At 37.1% G+C, this 20961-nt stretch overlaps 1 protein-coding gene across 1 annotated transcript in view; it reads right to left on the bottom strand.

The window, feature by feature from the left end:
* The window catches only part of DMD (dystrophin), a 1674912-nt gene that overhangs the window by 1309962 nt on the left and 343989 nt on the right, over positions 1 to 20961 (bottom strand). The window contains exons 21-22 of the mRNA XM_088028834.1: positions 9527 to 9697; positions 3891 to 4073 (exon numbers count right to left, since the gene is read on the bottom strand). Coding sequence (XP_087884960.1) covers positions 3891 to 4073; positions 9527 to 9697 — 354 coding nt within the window. The remainder of the gene's footprint in view (positions 1 to 3890; positions 4074 to 9526; positions 9698 to 20961) is intronic.

The following is a 20961-nucleotide window of genomic DNA, read 5'->3' as shown; positions in this document are numbered from 1 at the left end:
ATCTTCCTGGAGCAGAAACAAAGAGGGAAGTTAAGTGCATGCAGAGGTTGGGAGGCTAAGCTAAACAAAACACCGGCATATCAAAAGAGGGTATGTGACATACCAGCTAGGGTATTCAACACTAACTTGGGATGAAAAAAGGGGCACCTGTCTCAGGCAGTCCAGGGAGATGGAAGAGCATAAAGTTGGGTGCCACCTGTCCTGGAAACCAGAACTATAAAATCCCCGTCCACTGGAGTAAAAGGAATTGGCAAGGAAGCTGAGAATCCTTTGGATTTTAGTTGGAAAATAAGGATTCACCTACCAGAAACTGAAACCTAAGTTTATATCACACATGAGAGTAGAACATGACATTTCTAGGACTCTGGGACAAACATTAAAAAAAAAACAAAACAAAAAAACCCACAACTCATAAGGACCCTCTGACAGCCCAGAGCAGAGAGGATTTCTAGTAAAAACAATTCCTACTACAATTGAGCTCAAAAACAAAATATTACAAACCATGTGAGAAAATTTACTGCCATTCGAGGCAGTCAGTAGTGGTAATGAATATAGAATCTACAACTTATAATCTAAAGATGACACAATTGTAAAGACTTTTATAATAAACAACTTGAGCCTGCTGTTAAAAGTTGCCAGTAAGATCTCTTTTTCTTGAGATTGGCAACTAGAGTTCATACTTAAGAAATAAAGGGTTCCTTATATTCTATGTTAAAAAAACTTCTGCAACATGTTTTCACAAGCTGTGGCTTAAATAGAGGGGGGTGATGGGGAGGGCAAAGGGGGTATATGAGGAAAGGAGAACTGGAAAGTGAGGCAAATTTTTTTTTAAGATTTTATCTTTTAAAGTAATCTCTACACCCAACGTGGGACCTGAACTTACAACCCTGAGATCAAGAGTCATGTGCTCTACCAACTGAACCAGCCAGGTGCCCTTGAGGCGATTCTTTTTTTCAACTCTTTACTGTGGTGTTTAGGGGAAACCCATCTGGTCCCTTTTCCTGGAAGGATCTAAAATGATACCACTCATCGAATGGGCAGGTACATTCAGAAAGAGATGGTTGGCATGCATTCCCCACTGAGCTGCTGGTATGGCCAAAGAGGCATCATGGAGTTACGGGAGATGGGATCTGCCAGAGCTTGCTGGCTAAGCTGAAATGTGGTGGAGAAATAAGAATCCAGCACATCATGGAAGCATGAGTTTAAAAGATGTAACTTTCAAGAGAATGTGGTTTAAGGTTACTGGCAAGAGTCAGCCTGAAATTTTGTTGAATACCCCAAGGCACCATGAATGAATAGGGGATCTTTTTTGGGGGTTCATAGTCTATATGAATATGGATCCCCAACAGATCACATCAAGTCTAGGAAGAAAAAGCCAGATCAGTGGTGATAACCTATAGAATCTGGTGATAACATACTCATCATCATAGATGTCTATGGGTGTTATAAAAGGGTATAGCAACTGTGATCAGCAAAGAAAGGACATTGATATAAAGAATGTATTTTCCCCCTCATTATCCTCCCTTAAACCAACACCATACAATCACTATCCAGAAATTGAGTGGGAGGAGAGGATGCTAAAATCATTTTTTTCTCACTCCCACCTTTGTATGAACTGTTGAAGCCACAGATTAATCTAAACTAATGGAAGATATTAAACTATGAGATCAAAATTTAAATGCGACTAAAATTTAATAACCAAAAGTGAATGAAAAATCATGGGATCAGACAGCAGTAGTGATTAGGAAGCCAACTACTAGGCAGAAAATGAGGTTTGACATGGGTGGTTACAGTTATTGGAAAACCAAAACTCTTCCATGCTCATTACTCACTGAGACTTCTCAACCAAACAGACTGCATAGGTTTAAGTTGTTTAACAAAAGGAAGAAATAGAATCAATTATGCAAAAGCAGAAGATTACATAAAAGAAGAGACAAATTTTCTAAATAAGTAAAATCTTAAGAAATGGAAAATAAGGTCTTTGAAAGAATACAAAATCATATCCACACATGTATATGGGTAGATGTGTATATAGAGATGAGTATATTTATACACCAAAAATCAGTTGAAGAGGTAATTTGAGAACTAGAAGACAAGTTTCAGAAAAATACACAGAATCCAATAGAAAGAGATAGATATATAGAAAATATTAAAGGGAAACCCTCAAATGAGAGAAAGAGAGAACAAAATTTGTTGCATTAGTGCTGAGAACTACAGAAAATAAAATAAAGAACAGGAAAGGAAGGGAAGAGATGACACTATGGGTCCCAGGAAAGTCAGAACTAAAAAACTATCACCTTACATGAGGGAGGGATTTTTTGTATCTAGGAAATTGCTTTCTGACAATATTTTAAAATGAAACTCTTAAATATTTTCTTATGTTCTTAATTTCTTTACATCACTATTGTTCTTTGCTTCCTATGACTCATGTTGTTCATGTAAAAGATAGGCCAATCCATCAGAAATCTATTTTGGGATATATTTTCTAAAGGGATCTTTTATTTTCATATTAATAAATTTTTTCAAGACTATTGAGCTATCCCTCTACTTTTTTTTTTTTAGGTACATATACACACATTTATCATAAATTTTTACATCACACAATTTACAAATAATAATAAAATATATGATACTCTTCTGTGAATTCTATGTGGCTAATTGAATCTCTTGGAATCCTTGTATAGTTTTTTTTTTATTATGTTAGTCACCATACATTAGTTTTTATTTTATTTTATTTTATTATGTTATATTAATCACCATACATTACATCATTAGTTTTTGATATAGTGTTCCATGATTCATTGTTTGCATATAACACCCAGTGCTCCATTCAATACATGCCCTCCTTAATACCCATCACCAGGCTAACCCATCCCCCCACCCCCCTCCCCTCTAGAACCCTTAGTTTGTTTCTCAGAGTCCATAATCTCTCATGGTTCGTCTCCCCCTCCGATTTCCTCTATTTCTCATCTATAATTACACTTCTAACCTCTTCTATTCGTACTGAAGTTATAAAGTCCCTTTTTAGTCCATCTTCAGTGGTTTGGAACATATATGACTTCTTTATCAACTATATTCACTAAGATGACTCAGTTCATGTGGGGGAAGGGGGCTTAATTTACAGCACAGCTAGTGGGCAGTCTCTGGCAGCGTCAGCTTTTGGTGCTAGGTAAAGTTTTGCGCTCCTCAACACAGTCCTTACTGTTTGGTGCTAGGTAAAGTTTTGTGTTCCTCAACACAATCCTTACTGTTAGTAAATAGTATTTTCACATGGATTCTTTATTAACAATTTTCAGATAATCTAAGGAGTAAAGCATGTGGAAAAGATAATGCAGGACTTAAGATGATGCATAAATATAATACAAAATGTCCCCCCAAAAGAGCTAGACAACATGTCTTGTGAAGCACCCTATAGGGCAGAGCGATTCTTAAAGACAATTACAATAAAATATACTTCTCCACAAAATACCTTTCTGCTAAGATACTTATGATTTTATGCATATTCAAATATATGAAAGAAAAAAGATCAGTTTCTATAATATTGAGGAAACTTATTTATAAGATTTTTGTGACCTAATAATAATGGTAATAAGAAGAATTAGAACTATAATTGCTCACATTTATTGGGCATTAGGCTAAGTACTTTAAATAGAATAGCTCATTTAATTTTCTCAGCACCCTATGGAATAGGTATTTTTGCCCATTTCACAGATGTGAAACAGATTTATACAATGTAATCAACTGGCCCAAGGTCACAAACTTCTAAGTGCCTTTGTGAGGAATCTGAGCCTAAGTAGTCTTAACACCAGTGTTTCTGTTCTTAATCACTGTGTTTCACGCAGGATCATAAGCTGACACATAAGTAATAAAGCTCAAGAAAAGCAACTGACTTCCAAGGTCTTGCATTTGCCATTGAGCCTGGTGCAGAGCCACTGATAGTTGGTGGTTAGAGTGTCAAGTTCCTTTTTAAAGGCTTCTTGTGCTGCAGGGGTAGCCTGAGGTATGACACTATTGACAGACTCAGTAAGGAGTTTCACTTTGGCTTCTTTCTGCTGGGCCTCTTCTTTAGCTCTCTGAAAAACAAAGAATGCTCTCTTACTTGATAGCAAGACAATGGATTTACTTCCAAAATGCATTCCTCTGTATCATATGTTTTCTTCTCCCACAAGATCCCTGTGAAGAGATTAATAAAAATAAATCCGGTAGTGACTACAATAACTTCCATCAGTTTAGGTTTAGTTAAAATTTGAAGTTGGAAGGAAAAAATTATCATCAGAATGTAATAGCTCTTTCATCCAAATGCGGTGCAAAGTAGTCAACACGTGGGTATCTATTTGCGGTGTGCTCTCGCCCTCTTTCATACATATGTGTGCGTGTGCGTATATAAACACATACACACACACGAGACAAGCAAGAAACACGTATTTCAATACCAACAAAAATATCCCATATTCTAGAATTGAAATCATTTCTAAATTACTCAGATGAATGAGTAATATTGAAATCAATAAAAATATCATTATTTAAATCAAAAGATAATTAATATAGAAAAGTCTTCTTAATGCTACATCCAGAACCATATCTTGAGAAAAGAAAGTTCTATTCAGTAACTGAACACATACAAGAGGAAGAGGAGAAGAGCAGCCCCTGAAAGGAGGGAGGCTCACCTGGTCCTCAGCTATGCCTTTGGTCTTCTCCCATGGAATATAAAGTATTTCACAGAATATCAACATCAGACAAGGCTACTTTGTTACCACTGTGGATCATTCAACAATACCACTACATTCCATAATTTTGTTAGAATATATACAAAGCATAAACTGCCCAAACCACAAAATATCTAACACTTCCCTGTCCCCATTAATATGAATCTGTGCTGCTTCTTTATCAATTATACCTTCAGCATCACTCTAGTCCTCCTTCATTCTAGGACAGATTTATTAAGATACCCGATCACAGAGTTATTCCCACTTACTGGCACCATGCAACCCAAAGCAAAGCTCTTCAACTCTCCCTCAAATCATCTAACACAAACCCAGATCCTACAACAGGTTCTTTCTAATATGCTCTAACTCATACAACCCATAGTTCCCCAAAGTACTCACTGCCAGAAGTACTAAACCCAATTTGGACAACTATATGAATCTTGCTGGAGGCCGTTAGCTGCAGGGTATGTGTAATCCTCAATTTTCAATGTGTACATGCATATCTCTCTGTCTCTGTCTCTCTCTCTCTCTCACACACACATATACGCACACATGCACAATATATCTTTCATTTGAGTTACTCCAAAGGCCAACCCTGAGATGAGCTTTCAAGCATAAGTAGTTTATGTGTCATGTAAAGCAAATACTGGTATAGGAATGGGGAATGGAGACAGGAAAGGGAAGAGAGATTAGAAGGGTACACTTATTCAGCTCAGCAACCAGTGTTGGTTACTAGTCTAATCTTACTGGGAAGCTCTGGGAAACACATGCCTAAGGGTTATCACACTCAAGGGTGAAGAATTGGGGTACTTATAAATCATCTCCCATCATAGGTTGAAGGCTACTGGGGGGATGTTAATTTCATAGTAGTGAAGCTTGACACATAGGTGGGAAAAATGGGTTGCAAGAACCACAGAAAGTCCTTACATCAAGAAATGCAGGTTCTGGCAGGGGGAAGTTGGGCCTACATGCAGTGTAATGGTGAGCATAAGGGGAGATGGGCAAGAAATGGACAAGGTCAGCTATAAAATGCCTTTATATTTTTCAACACAATTGCCCTATGCCTTTGGACTTATTCTTATGATGCCTCAAAAGTATATAATATGATGGCAAATGCCAAGATGTTTTGAATATTAAGTGATTGCCTTCATGGATTTTGATGTAATTGATTAAAAATTTTAGCCCCGAATTCTTAAATCTGTTTTTGGCATTACTGAGCATGAGGTTTGTTTCTACACAAACCATATTTTGACTAGTAATTTTAGCTTACAAACAATTTTGACAACCATTAATTACTCTGTGCTGCTGTGTGCTATGTCAGACATGCTGTACGTGCTACTTCGTTGCATCTTTAACGAAACCTTGTGAGATGTGTTTTGTCATCTCTATGCATATTTGACATCAGAAAACTGAGTTTCAAAGTGTTTAAGAAAGTCGTCCTGGAAACTCTTCCTTTCTTTCTCATAGTTTCTGTTAAGCCCATCTCAAATCCTCTGTGAAATGAAGAAGCGTGCTGTACTGGATCCAATGAATGAAATTACATTTTATACAAGTTACAAACAACCTATACAACCATCAAAAAATGCAGGATAAAGAACACTTCTTTCTTCCATTTTTTGGCTTTCATATATTCTTTAAAAAAAAAAAAAGAAGCTTAGAAGCTGGGAAACATTCAGAGGAGAAACAGACAAAATTTCTCCACTGAAAGAAAAGGTAGAAAATTAAATGATTGGTGTAATTTGGATGTAATCTTCATTAGAAGTGATGTCTTCCCCTCCCCTTTATTTCCATGAATCTAACCATTATATGCTGAGACACCTTTCATTGCCAATATCTCAAACGAGTGGTTCTCAAAGTATGGTTTCTTGGAACCACTTTGGAACTTGTTTCCTGGCATCACCGGGAAATTTGTTAGAAGCAAAAATTCTCAGGTACCACCCTAGACTCAGTGAATTAGAAATGCTGGGGTGGAGCCTAGATGTCTGTGTTTTAACAAGTCCTCTAGGTGATTGGGATGCTCACTCAGTTTTAAGAATCACATTCTAGTCCGTCACACAATGAGAACAGTAAATACATTTATGTAATTCTGGCAAGTATGAGGACTAGAGTTACAATAATGTAAATTTAAAACAAAATAAAGAAGAAAATAGTTAAAACTGAAATCTCAGCAATTTTTAAGGAGTTTAATATGAAGTTTCACCATTTATTCATTGTAGAACTCCAAAAGAATTTTCAAGTCAGATAATTTTGCTTATCAAACACTCCCAGAAACTCTTTTATGTTAACTGTAAAGTTTTGTTTATAGGGGAAAAAGAAGTCATGAAAGTAGCATAATCATTTTCAAATAAGACACAGGAGATAAAAATAAATAAACAGAAGGATATCTCTACTTTTTCTCTGAGTAAATTAGGGAGAAATGTCTGAGTAGGTCTGCCAGTTTCTTTTGACAATAAAGATAAATTTGCTCTCAACATGAGCGCAGGTGGAAGCCTGGACAAAGTACCATTACTACCCTCTAGGTAGTGAAACAAACCTAAAGAGATTACCTTGACTGGCAGGCAAAACAAAAAACAAAAAAACAAAAAACAAAAAACAAGAAATTGGATCTTCTTGCCAACTCCCCTGGCTGTTGTCAGAGGCTGCCTGAGCTTTTCCTCTTTTCAATATTACCCCCATCCTAGAGCAATTCTGTAGCTAGATCAATTATTTAAACAAGTAAGTCAACGTGGGCTAATTGGTTGCATTACTCATTTCAAGAACTGTGTGAAAATTTTCAAAATTTGAGACAGTCTGCTCTCTAGCACTGGAAAAGAGAAAAGGATCTGCCTGGGTGGTTAGCCAGATAGGCAAAGTGTTCAAGGAGAGAGGGAAGGGGGCCAGAAGAGGGCCAGAGCCAAACACAGGAACTGGGAGAAGTACAGCAGCTGAACACAAGCTCACTGCTGATTATCTACTTAAGGATCTGAGGCAGTGGCTACAAAGTATTAGAGGAGGTGAGGAAAACAGCCACCAGGAGAATGGGATGTGAGGGTAAAGGCAATAGGGACGGCACATGACTCTAAAAGAAAAGGAAACAAAAGATAAAATAGTTTGGAATAGCTTGGGATGGGATGGTGTGGGATGGGATGGCATGACAAATATTCAATATTCTTGGTTCTACCATAGATAAAGCCTGTGACTATGAGTAAATTATTCACCTATCTGGGGATTTCAGTTTTCGGATCAGCAAAGAGAAGTGTGGTCTATTTGCTTCCAAAGTATCTTGTAGCTCTCACCATCTATGGTGATATAATTTTCCTAAGAGTGACCTCCCCACATTCAAATTTAAAATCATTAGAGTCTCTTGTTTGAAACTGTCCAATGGCTTTCCCACTTCATTTCTCATGAACTTCCCCAATCCTACGAAATTCCTGTTAGCAGGTACCTACCCACCTCCTCAAAATCATCTCAGGTGATTTATCTTGTTTCACTCTGTGCAGCCTGGCAGGCCTCTTTCTCTTCCCGGTTAGCCTTAGGGTCTTTGCAGGAGCGCTCACCTCCAACTGGAATGTGTTTCCAATAGTTTTTTTTTTTTTTTTAAAGGCTGACTTTTTCTTAGGACTCCTATCTCCGATTATAATGCCTCACGAATTCCTTACATGTCAACCCTTTCTAAAATGCATTTTATTACCCCCAACTCCCACCTAAACCCTAATTATTTTTTATTTCACATTTGTGGTTTACTTGTTGGGCAAACTACCATGATCTCAAAAGGGTTTGTTTATTTCTCCATTCACTGCCTGCCCTCCCCCCACCGGAACGTAAGTTCCAAGAAGTCAGGTCATTCTTATGTCTTGCTCACCACTGTATTCACTGTCTAAAAGGGTATGTAGCACTTAAGTAACTATACAATCAATATTTGTTGCTTAAATGAATGAATGATATATGGTATTATTAGATTAGAATAATTATGCAGCTTTTAGTACCCTGAAAACTATTACTGTTTAAATAAAGTCTTCCTTATATGTTCTAATTTTACTTTCTATAGGTGACCAAAGCCACATGATCCACTTGGAAGGGGACGGAATGAAATATATTCAATACTCTTGGTCTTACCACAGGGTCTTTGAATGCCCACTCTGAGCCAGGCAATTTACTTACATGTAAGTTTCAATTCTCAGTTCATACATTCAAGTTAGAAAATGACATGGTGTAGACATGACAAATCAGAGATTACACTGACTGTCCAGTTGTCCAAGGTCATACTGAAATGCCACTGCAGAGACTCTACTTCAGGCCTCACCTCCCAGTCCCTGCTACGTACTAGTTCCCTTGGTCCTAAATCACTATTAGTTTTCATCCCACTGTTTGAGAAGTCCGTGTAAACCCAGTCCTTTTTATTCACATTAAAGGCCATCAATTAAAGTATGTAGTATCCAAATTCTCAGAAACTCCTTTTAAAACACCAAATGAACACAGCCTGTTAGCTACATTTTCAACTGTCATTGCAGTAACACTTGGCATATTTTTTATTTGAATTTTCATCGCTAGAAACAGCTAATGTGAGTAACCGATTCCAATCACTTAATACGATATAATGTCATGGGGAAAATGTTGCTAATGGTGACTGTCAATATTTAGATTTTGACAATGCTTTAAAATAAATAAATAAAAATTTCAGAATCCATAATGTATACCAAACTTGAAGCTGAATTCATTAAAACCCAACCTCCACCATCAAACCAAGGAAAGAAAAGATAGTGTAGAATCACAATGTCAAGCAAACTAGCATCTTTGTCTGTTTTTTCTTTCTTTGCTTCATTTTATTTGGTTTATTTTACCTTCATCTCTTCAACGGCTGTCTGCAATTCATCAGGGGTTTTATATTCGAAATCTCTCTCTAGGTATTCTTCTTCAGCTTGCGTCATCCATTCATGCATCTCTGACAGATCTTTCTGAAGACTTACAGTTTTATCCAAACCTCCCTTTAAGGCTTCCTTCCTGGCATAGACCTTCCATAAAACAAACAAACAAGCAAAGCATGAATATTGAAAGTCACAAAACATTATCATTATATTATTACTGAACAGTCTGTAAATAACAGAAAGCTTAGATAGAAAAGATGAAACAAGAAGTGAAAAAGCTTATATGAATGAGGAAATAATTCATGGCTATTGGTTACACTTAATTTCATGTGTTAAAATAAGATATAGCCATTTATTTGGCATATGTACTAAAATGAATACATTCCCCCATGACTACAATTTAGCTGTTGTGTATAGCTACGCTTTTCTGTGAATAATAGAGAAAATAATTTTTCATAATATGTTTCAGTTGGATATGTAAATTTATTGGCACAGTTTCTAATGTTCATAAATCTGAGTCTACTCTTCCAGTTAATTTTTTAAATTTGTTTTACTCTTTCACTTTAAAGAATGTATCATATGAAACACAGTATACAAAGTGGCAGGAATAATTGTAAATAGATATGCCCCCAACGTGGGAGCACCCAAATATATAAAACAATTAATAACAAATATAAATAAATTCACTGATAATAATACAATAATAATAGGGGACTTTAACACCCTACTTGTAGCAATGGACAGATCATCTAAACAGAAAATCAACAAGGAAACAATGGCTTTGAATGTCATTCTGGACCAGATGGACTTCACAAATATATTTAGAACATTTTATCCTAAAGCAGAATACACATTCTTTTCAAGTGCACATGAGACATTCTCCAGAATAGATCATATACTAGATCATAAATCAGGCCTCAATCAGTACAAAAAGACTGAGATCATACAATGTATCTTTTCAGACCACAATGATATGAAACGAAGTCAACCATGAGAAAAAGTTTGAAAAGACCACAAATACATGGAGGTTAAAGAACATCCTACTAAAGAATGAATAGGTTAACCAGGATATTAAAGAAGAAATAAAAAATATATGGAAACTAATGAAAATGAAAACAAAAGAGTCCAAAACCTCTGGGATGCATCAAAAGCAGTCCTAAGAGGGAAGTATATAGCAATACATGCCTACCTCGAGAAGCAAGAAAAATCTCAAATACACAACATAACCTTACACCTAAAGGAGCTAGAAAAAGAACAGCAAATGAAGGCTAGAGCCAGCAGAAGAAGGGAAATAATAAAGATTAGAGCAGAAATCAATGATATAGAAAACAACAACAACAACACTAGAACAGATCAAGGAAACTAGGAGCTGGTTCTTTGAAAGAATTAATAAAATTGATAACCCCCCAGGCAGACTTATCAAAGAGAAAGGACCCAAATAAAGAAAATTAGGAATGAGAGAGGAAAGATCACAACAAATACCACAGAAATACAACGTGGCATGAACACTATTCAATTCAGCTTTGAAGACAGCCACATATTAGAAACAGATCCAAATGTGCTTCTGTGGAGAATAAGTTAAACAAACTGTGAGATATACATATGCACACAATGGGATACTATGTAGCACCAGTACATTTGTACTGAAGTGAAAGTGGTTTGGTATATAACTTTAAGCTTAATAAGCAGGTTGCAAAACAGTAAGTGTGGTAATAGGCGGAGATTTATGCTTTTGAAGCCTCATAGGTTTCTGAAGTACTTTTTTACAAAAGATGTATTACTTATTAACCAGAAAAATAGCAAAACTTGAAATATCTACAAGAAAATTGTGCATGTCAATCCCTTGTTACAAACCACCCTGTTGTACCACACTGAGGGAAAAATCTCAGTTTGGTATTAGAAAGATTATATATTGCTTCTCTTTTACCTTAAAAAGGAAATCTAATCCAATGATGTTAATTCTTTTCTCTGAAATTAAGTAGAGTTCTATCTTTTAAGGAACGGAGTTTTAATTGTACAGTCTTAATATATAACACACAGTTTTAGTGTAATGAAATTTTATGTACTTTAGCAAATACTAAATATGTGCAGAACCATATTAATTTCCTTGTTCTTTACAACCATCTTAAGCCTGATACAATTAAATTAAAAGAACTTTAAGTTCTTTACTCTCCTTGGTAAATGTAGTGTCTGAGCTACTGAAATGTAAATAAATGCTTCACTGTGACATAGCTAGAACAATATGTCTAACAGTTAAGCTAATTTAAGTATAAAGGCTATTTGCATAATCAATGAGCCTATAATCAGTGTAAAAAAACAGGTTGCTCGATTTCTACTCAGATGTTCTACTATAATCTTTTCAGGCAGTTGGCAAAGTGACAATAATATTAGAATGACTAACAGAACTTAGCTAAAGAGTTGTAGTAAAAAAAATTATATATATATATATATATGTATATATATATATATATATACTGCATGCTATTAAACTACACCAGAAAGAAGGGATCAGGAGTGATTTTTTTTAAAAGGAAAAGCAGGTGGGAAGTCATTCTGAGGTGACAGCACAAATGTATTGGAAAGAACATCAGCTTTGGAATCAGGAGACCTGGACTCAATCATTAGCAAGTTAAGTGAACCTGGAGACATCAGCTCATTTTTCTTTATCTCTGCTCTATAACTAATCTAACAGTTGGACCAGATGATTTCCAAGGTCTTTTCCAGACTTAACATTCCACAGCTCTATGCCTGACCAGACAGAGATAGGAATTTCTGGTGCTTCATATTTTAGAAGGATTTCTGTATAAAGATTTGGACAATTTTCCCTTTACCTTTATCATATTAGTGATGCCAGCATTCTAGCCTTAAATTGCCCATTCCACCCACAGTTTCAGATTATAGAGTTTCAGTTTCAGATTACAGAGTCACACCTCAGATATAAAACAAAAAGTTATTCATGTTTCCCATTCTAGAATTTTTTTTAAAGATTTTATTTATTTATTTGACAGAGACACAGCGAGAGAGGGAACCCAAGCAGGGGGAGTGGGAGAGGGAGAAGCAGGCTTCCCGCCGAGCAGGGAGCTCAGAGCTCAATGTGGGGCTCGATCCCAGGACCTTGGGACCATGACCTGAGCTGAAGGCAGACGCATAACGACTGAGCCACCCAGGTGCCCCCACCCATTCTAGAATTTTTTAAATCTAACATTCAGCACTGCCCTTCCTCATTCCACTACTCCCCCAGCTTTATTTAGGTATAATTGACATTAACATTGTATAAGTTTAAGGTGCGCAATGTGAGGATTTGGTACACATATATATTGTGAAATGATTACCACAATAGGATTAGTTAATACCTCCATTACCTCACATGATTACCATTTTTTTTCTTTTTGTGATGAGAACATTTAAGATGTACTCTCTCAGCAACTTTCAAGATATAATACAGCATTGCTAACTAGTCACCATGTTGTATATTAGATCCCAAGAACTTATTCTGTGTATACCTGGAAGTTTGTAACATTTGACTGAAATCTTTCCCTTTACCCCACCCCCCAGCCCTGTCAACCACCCCCACTACTCTGTTCTAGAGTTCAGCTTTTCTAGATTCCACCTATAAGTAGGATCATACAATATTTTTTTCTCTGACTTATATCACTTAGCATAATGCCCTCAAAGTCCATCCAAATTTATGCAAATTGCATGATTTCCTTCCTTCTCAGGTCTGAATAACGCTCCATTGTATGTACACACACACACACACACACACACACACACACACACACAACCTTTATATGTATAGGTACACATCTTCTTTATCCAGTCATCCATTGCTGTACACTTAGGTTGTTTCCATATCTTGACTATTGTGAATAATGCTGTAATGAACATGGGGGTGCAAATATCTCTTCAAGATTTTGATTTCATTTCCTTTGGAAATATACCCATAAGTGGGATTGCTGGATCATAAGGTAGCTCTATTTTTAATTTTTTTTTGAGGAACACTCATACTGTTTTCCATAGTGGCTGCAGCAATTTACATCCCCACCAACAGTGCTCAAGGGCTCCCTTTTCTCCACATCGTTGCCATCAATTATCTCTTGCCCTTTTGGATGACAGCCATTCTAACAGATGTGAGGTCATATCTCACTGTGGTTTTGTTTTGCATTTCCCCAATTATTAGTGATGCTGAGCATTCTCTTCATGTAACTTTTGGCCATTTGTATGTCATCTTTGGAAAGAGTATTCATTTTTCCTATTTTTAAACCATGTTGTGTTTTGCTACTGAATTGTAGAAGTTCCTTATATATTTTAGCTAAAAACCCCCTATCAGATACATGGTTTGAAAATATTTTCTCCCATTCTGTAAGCTGTCTTTTAATTTTATTGATTGTTTATTTTGATGTGCGTCTACATTTTCTGGTTTGATGTAGTTCCACTTATTTTTTGTTTGTTGCCTGTGCATTGGTGTCATATCAAAAATATCATTGCCAAGACCAATGACAAAGAACATTCTCCCTGTTTTCTTCTAAGTTTTATGGTTTCGGGTCTTTTAAGCCTTTAACCTATTTTGTGTTAATTTTTGTGGTGTAAGATAGGAATCTAATTGCATTCTTCTGTGTGATTATCCCATTTCCCCAATACCATTTATTGAAGAGATTTATCCTTTTCCCATTGGTTATCTCTGATTCCCTTGCCAAATATTAGTTGACTGTATGCATGATGGTTTATTTCTGGGCTCTCAATTCTCTTCCATTGGTCTATGTGTATATATTTATGCCAGTACCATACTGTTTTTATTACTATAAATTTGTAATATAGTTTGAAATCAGAAGTGTGACACCTCTGTCTTTGTTCTTCTTTCTCAGGATGGTTTTGGTAATATGGGGTCTTTTGAGGTTCTGCACAAATTTTAAGAATGTTTGTTTGATTTCTGAGAAAAAATGTCCTTAGAATTTTGATAGGGATTGCAATGACTCTATAAATGGCTTTGGGTGTATGAACGTTTTAACAATATGAACTCTTCTGATGCATGAACACAGGATATCTTTCATTTGTGTCTTCTTCAAATTCTTTCAACAAAGTTCTATAGTTTTCATAGTACAGATCTTTTACCACCTTGGTTAAACTTATTCCTTAACTCTTTTGATACTATCATAAAAGGTATTGTTTTATTTCTTTTTCAGATATTTTGTTGTCACTGTATAGAAATCTGATTCCTGCATAATTCTATACATTGATTTTGTATACAGCAACTTCTTTTTCAAGATTTTCAATTTTAGTTAACATATAATGTAATACTGGTTTCAGGAGTAGAATTTAGTGATTCATCACTTACATATAAAACTCAGTGTTCATCACAAGTGCCCTCCTTAATACCCATCACCCATCTAGCCCATCCCCTGCCCACCTCCCCTCCAGCACTCTCTCTTTATCCCCCTTCCCCTATATTCATCTGTATATATCTATTATTTAGAGAGTGTGCATGCATGCCGAGTGGGGCAGGGAGGGGCAGAGGGCGAGGGAGAGAGAGAATCTTAAGCAGGCTCCGTGCTGGGCCCAGAGCCCCATGTGGGGCTTGATCTCACAACCCTGATATCATAACCTGAGCCGAAATCAAGAATTGGATGCTTAACAACTGAGCTACCCAGTTGCCCCATTTTGGTTTGTTTCTTAAATTCCACATGAGTGAATTTATGTGGTATTTCTTTCTGACTATTTCACTTAGCATAATATACTCTAGCTCCATCCATGTCATTGCAAATGCCAAGACTTTATTCTTTTTGATAAGTGAGTAATATTCCACTGTATACATATATACCACATCTTCTCTTTTCCAACCATTAGTTGATGGACATCTGGGCTCATTGCATAATTTGACTACTTCCATACTGCAACTTTACTGAATCTGTTTATTAGTTATAACATTTTTTTGGTGGAGTCTTCAGGATTTTCTATATAGAAGAATACATCATCTGCAAACAGACAATCTTATTTCTTCCTTCCTAATTTGGATGTCTTTATTTCTTTTTCCTTCCTAATTGCTTTTGCTAAAATTTCCAGGACTATGTTAAATAGGAGTGGTGAGAGTGGGCACCCTTGTCTGATCTTAGAGGAAAAGCTTTCATGATCAGAGGCATTCCTTTTATACGGAATTAAGTTTTTATCATGAAAGGATGTAAAACTTTGTCAATTCTGTCAAATGTTTTTTCTGCATCTACTGAGATGGTATGATTTTTATCTTTCATTCTGTTAATGCAGTGTATACAGTATATTTTCATATGTTTTCTTGCCACTAATTAAAATCCTTTAATTTCAGCTTGAACTTCTTTCAACATTTCTTCTAAGGTAGGTCTAGTGGTGATGAACTCCCTCAGCTTTTGTGTGTCTATAAAAGACTTTATCTCTCCTTCAGTTTTGCAAGACTACTTGGCCAGATAGTATATTCTTGGTTAGCATTTTTTTTCTTTCAGCACTTTAAATATATATTCTCACTCTCTCCAGGCATGTAAGGTTTCTGCTGAGAAATCCAATGAAAGCTTTATGAGGTTCCCTTGTAGGCAAAAAGTATGAAAATGAGTATAGGAAACCTCATTTAAAATAGAGTCATAAAGCCCTAAAGGGGGAGCCGTCACACATGTACCACTCCCTGCAGCCTACATAACCAGCAGAAAGAAGGAAGCTCTCTTCCTATCCCAGGAACAATGTGCTAAACAATGCCCACAACCAATGAGAAATTGCCACATCCTTACATTCTTGTCCTCCTCCGATAAACTTTTGTTCAAAACAACCTTCCCCAATTTCACCCTGAAATCCAATAAAAGCTGACCTTGCTTTTGTCTTTTCAGATGTGCCTATGGTTTGCCATAGTTTAACTGTCCCAAATTGCATCTCCTCTACTCTTCACAAATAAGCTTATTTTGCTGATAAAATAAATGACTTTTTCAAGTCAAGTAATTCATAAATTACTTCTCTTGATAGTATTCCATAGGGCACATAGGTTTTTTTCACTTTTTCTTTTCATTCTCCTCTGACCAATTTTAAAGGTCCTATCTTCACAGATTTTCTTCTTCCATTTGATCCATTCTATTAATGCTCTTTATTACCTTTTCCACTTCTTTCATTGTATTCTTCAGCTCTCAGATTTGTTATTTTTTTATGATTTCTATTTCTTTTTTTTACAAATTTTTCATTTTGTTCATGTATTGGTTTCCTAATTTAATTGGATAGTCTTTGTTTTCCTACAGCTCATTGAGTTTCCTTAGAATAACTATTTTCAAGTCTTTAACAGATGAACAGATCTCCATGTCCTTGAGGCTGGTTACTGGAAAATTATTATGACCCTTTGGTAGTAGCATGATTTCTTGATTCTCCATGTTCCTTGAAGTCTGGCAACATGGTCTTTGCATTCACAGTAAAAGTCACCTCCTCCAGTCTTTACTATCTGCCATCGAAAGAGAAATGCCTTCTGTCAACCCTGCTAGGGATTCTGAGGCTATCTGAGACCCTCTATGAATACGACTGTTCCACAATTCTGGCTCTCTCTTGTGGCAGAATTCTTAAGCTTGTATGGCTTCTCTTTATCCTGCAAAAAACCAGACAAGGTATTGACAGCCTCCCTTTTGCTTTCCCAAGAGTGGTGCTAAATGCCAGGTTTGTGGTCTCTCCAAGGCCTGCAGATTTAGGTCAACCTTCTGTACATGCTCATTAGCTTCTTACAAAAGCTTGTACTTGCCACCATTCAGAGTATGCACTGGAAGCCAGCCACAGTATTGGGATGTATGTGGCTGTGTCATATAGGACACTGGTAGTGCTGTGGGAAATTGGGGAGATCACTGGGCAGAGTGACCCCAGCAGCTGGTGGGTGGACCTCCTGATGAAGTCAGTGATATTAATATGATCTGTGTACTTTTAATACAATTCCAAGACCTGGTGGCTGTTCTTTCAGCTGCTCATTACCCCTCAGTAGTATAGTTCACAACTTAGTACTGTGGCTAGGAGAGAGAGAAATATGCTTCTTCGGCAACATCCCACATAGCTAGGAAAGCTGGGCACTCTCTCACATGGTCTCACTTTTCCACATGGGAGAAATCCTGATTCTGAGAAGGGCTCTCTTGACATGGAGCTATGCAGCCTTGGGGGAGAAGTGATGCAAGTAAAGTCAAACCTTTCCTCTTACCCTCTCCAATGCATCCAGTCTTGGATTTTTTTGTTCCAACAGTGCATTGTATCTTCTCTAATAGACTCTTAGACTTCCACTAAGGCTCTCTTTTCCATGGATGATTGTCTAAGTCAGTGTTCTCTTCAGGGGCTACCAGACCATGGCTGAAAGGGGCTGAAGCTGGTTAATGGACTACTGCAAGGTACACAGGCAGGAATGAGGTATGACTATTACTTGATTCATAGGTGGGTGAGACTCCTCCCAAGTACCCTGGCATATGGTGCTGGATTGCACATCTCCCACAAAGGCAGAAAGAGATGACAAGACTAGACTCAAGGGTTTTGGCTTGGATAAATGGAAAGATGGAGTTGTCATTTGTTGTACCAGGAAGACTATTAGGGTAGCAGATTGAACAGTATGTAAGGAATTTGGGGTACATGCTAGATTTAGTATATCTATTCATTAACATGGAGGTATTGAGTTGGGAGATGGATATGCAGATTTAGAATTTAGGAAGAGGTCCAGATTATAACAAAATTGTTGAAGCACCAACTTATAGATAACATTTAAAGCCATAAATCTGAATGAGTTTACCAAAGGAGTAAGTGGTGACAAGGAAGAGAAGTCAAAAGAAGGAGCCCTAAAATGATTCCAAGTTTAGAGGCCAAGGCAAAGGAATCACCAAAGGTATTAAGAGTGGTTATGGAAACTGAAGGCAAACTAAGAGGGAACCAACAGAAAGTGATGATATAGAAGCCAATCAAACAAAAATAAAGACTAAACAATGGATTTAATTATGTGAATTCACTGGTGATCATGACAAAAACTGTTTCAGGGTAGTGATGATGACTAAAGTTTGATTAGGGAGCATTCAAGAGAGAACGGGAAGAGTGGTATGGAAAGAGTTTCTGTAAAGGGGAATGGAAACGGAGAGGTGGGGAGGAGGAAATGTATGGCAAAGGGAGTATTTTTTTTTAATTTTATTTTATTATGTTATGTTAATCACCATACATTACATCATTAGTTTTTGATGTAGTGTTCCATGATTCATTGTTACACCCAGTGCTCCATTCAGTACGTATGTTTTTAAATTTTATTTTTAAGTAATCTCTACACCCAATATGGGGCTTGAACTTAGAACCCCAAGATCAAAAAAAAAAAGAACCCCAAGATCAAGACTCATATGTTCCACCGACTGAGCCAGCCAAGCACTTCAAGTGGATATCTTTTTTTAACGGCAGGAGATATTGCAGCATAATTCCCTACTGATGGAAATGATCCAATAGACGAAAGAAATATATTTTGATGTAGGAGGTAGGAGGATGTTCAATAGGTGGCATAATGTCTGTGTGCTGAAAAAAGAGGATGGTGTCCAACATATAAGTGGAAAGGCTGGCCTTATGGGTGCCTGGGTGGCTCAGTTGGTTAAGCGTCTGCCTTCAGCTCAGGTCATGATCACAGGGTCCTGGGATCGAGTCCCACATTGGGCTCCCTGCTCAGTAGGGGGTCTGCTTCTCCCTCTACTCCCTCCCCTCCCCCCACTCGTGGTACCTCTCTCTCTCTCATTCTCTCGGATAAATAAATTAAACCTTTATTTAAAAAAAAAGTGGAAATGCTGGCCTTAGATAGGAGCACAGACAGGTCACTCATATTAACAGTGGGAAAACAGTCCATGAACTAATATGCAGGTCTGTGGGAGTATGTGCAAGTACCCTTCTGAATGTTTCTATTTTTTTTTTTTTCAGTGAAATGGGAAGCTTAATTAAAAAGGAAGAAAAGAAAGAAGAAGAAGAAATGGGAAGCTAGTTAATTGCCATAGAGTAAGGAGGGAAGAAGAACTGGTAGAAATCTGAAGAAATCTGTGAAATATTCCTCAGAGGAGTGGGGCTATGAATGGATATGAAAAATGTAATAAGATTACCAGTCAGCACAATGGGCTACTTGAGGTTTGCACTCATGATTTCCAAGTGAGACTACTCAGCATGATATGTGTTTTCCTTTAGCCATATTCATCCTCCCCAGTGCAGGCACAGCATCAGCAGGAAAGTGAATCTGACCTAGGTAGGGTGCTGCCATATGGGTATGTTACAGAAAGACCGGAGAGCACAAAGAGGTGAGAGAAAATACAAGGGGTGCCTTTAATGATGGATTACAGATAGCCAGCATACAGTACAGAATCTCCCTTGAGTAAGAAATGACAAAGAGAAGACGAAGTGCTTCTCTAATCAGAAGCTGGTAAAAATATTGGATTATGCATTCCGTGAGGATGGAAGAATTTTTAGGTTGAATTACTAGGGGAATGAGCTGGAAAGGAAGGTAGTGATGCCTGCTGAGCGGGGTACCTGAGGATGATATTATGGAGAAGTATCTGGTAATGACAACTTCTACGTTAAGAGGCTGGGAATGGGCAGCGGCGGTAGAGTGGAAGACAAAAATCATTGGAGGAGCTATCAAAGAACTGAGGGCTCAGGAGCTGGAAGCATCATCTGAGAAGATACTGAAATCCCCAACAATTATGACAGGAATGACAGTAAGTCAGCTGTTAAAACATTTAAGAAATAATGAAGAGGGACCCAGGAATCTGTGGATGATTGCACCCAAAAGCTGTACTGAGTGAGAAAAAGACAGATTTTTATGTTACCAGAATGACATCCTCCTAATCTCTAGATCCAGTGTTTCTTGGTAACTATTATAAATTTATAGCTACTATTAATTAAAATATATAATTATGCACTATTTATTTAGAAATGACACATATTTTATAATTTTATACATGCAAGTTTATGTCTATTTCACGTCCATTTATTTTCTTTACCAAGCATGTACATAGTGGTTACTCTGTGCTAGGTACTCGTCTACACACTTTACAAAGATTAACTCATTTGGGGCATCCAGGTGGTTCCATCGGTTGAGCATCTGACTCCTGATTTTGGTGCAGGTCATGATCTCAGGGTTGTGGGATAGATCCCTGCATCATCGGGCTCTGCACTCAGCAGGGAGTCTGCTAGAGGACTCTCTCTCTCTCTCTCTCTCTCTCTCCCTCTGCCCCTCCCCATTCTCTCTCTCTCTCACTTTCTCTCTCACTCTCTCTCAAATAATTTACCCATTTGATCATAAAATTCTTATAAAGTAGATGTTAATATCATCACATTATATAGGCTGGGAAACTGAAGCATAGAGAGAATAAGCAACTTTTCCAGGATCACACAAGGAGTTTATGGTGGGGACAAGATCTAAACCGAGGCAATATGGT

This window comes from Eumetopias jubatus, unplaced genomic scaffold (genome assembly GCF_037043125.1).
Source record: "Eumetopias jubatus isolate StellerSeaLion01/CBP00866 unplaced genomic scaffold, mEumJub1_p1.0 scaffold_11, whole genome shotgun sequence".
NCBI lineage: Eukaryota > Metazoa > Chordata > Mammalia > Carnivora > Otariidae > Eumetopias > Eumetopias jubatus.
Note: the sequence above shows the minus strand (reverse complement) of the source record. Positions and strands in the feature narration are given on the sequence as shown.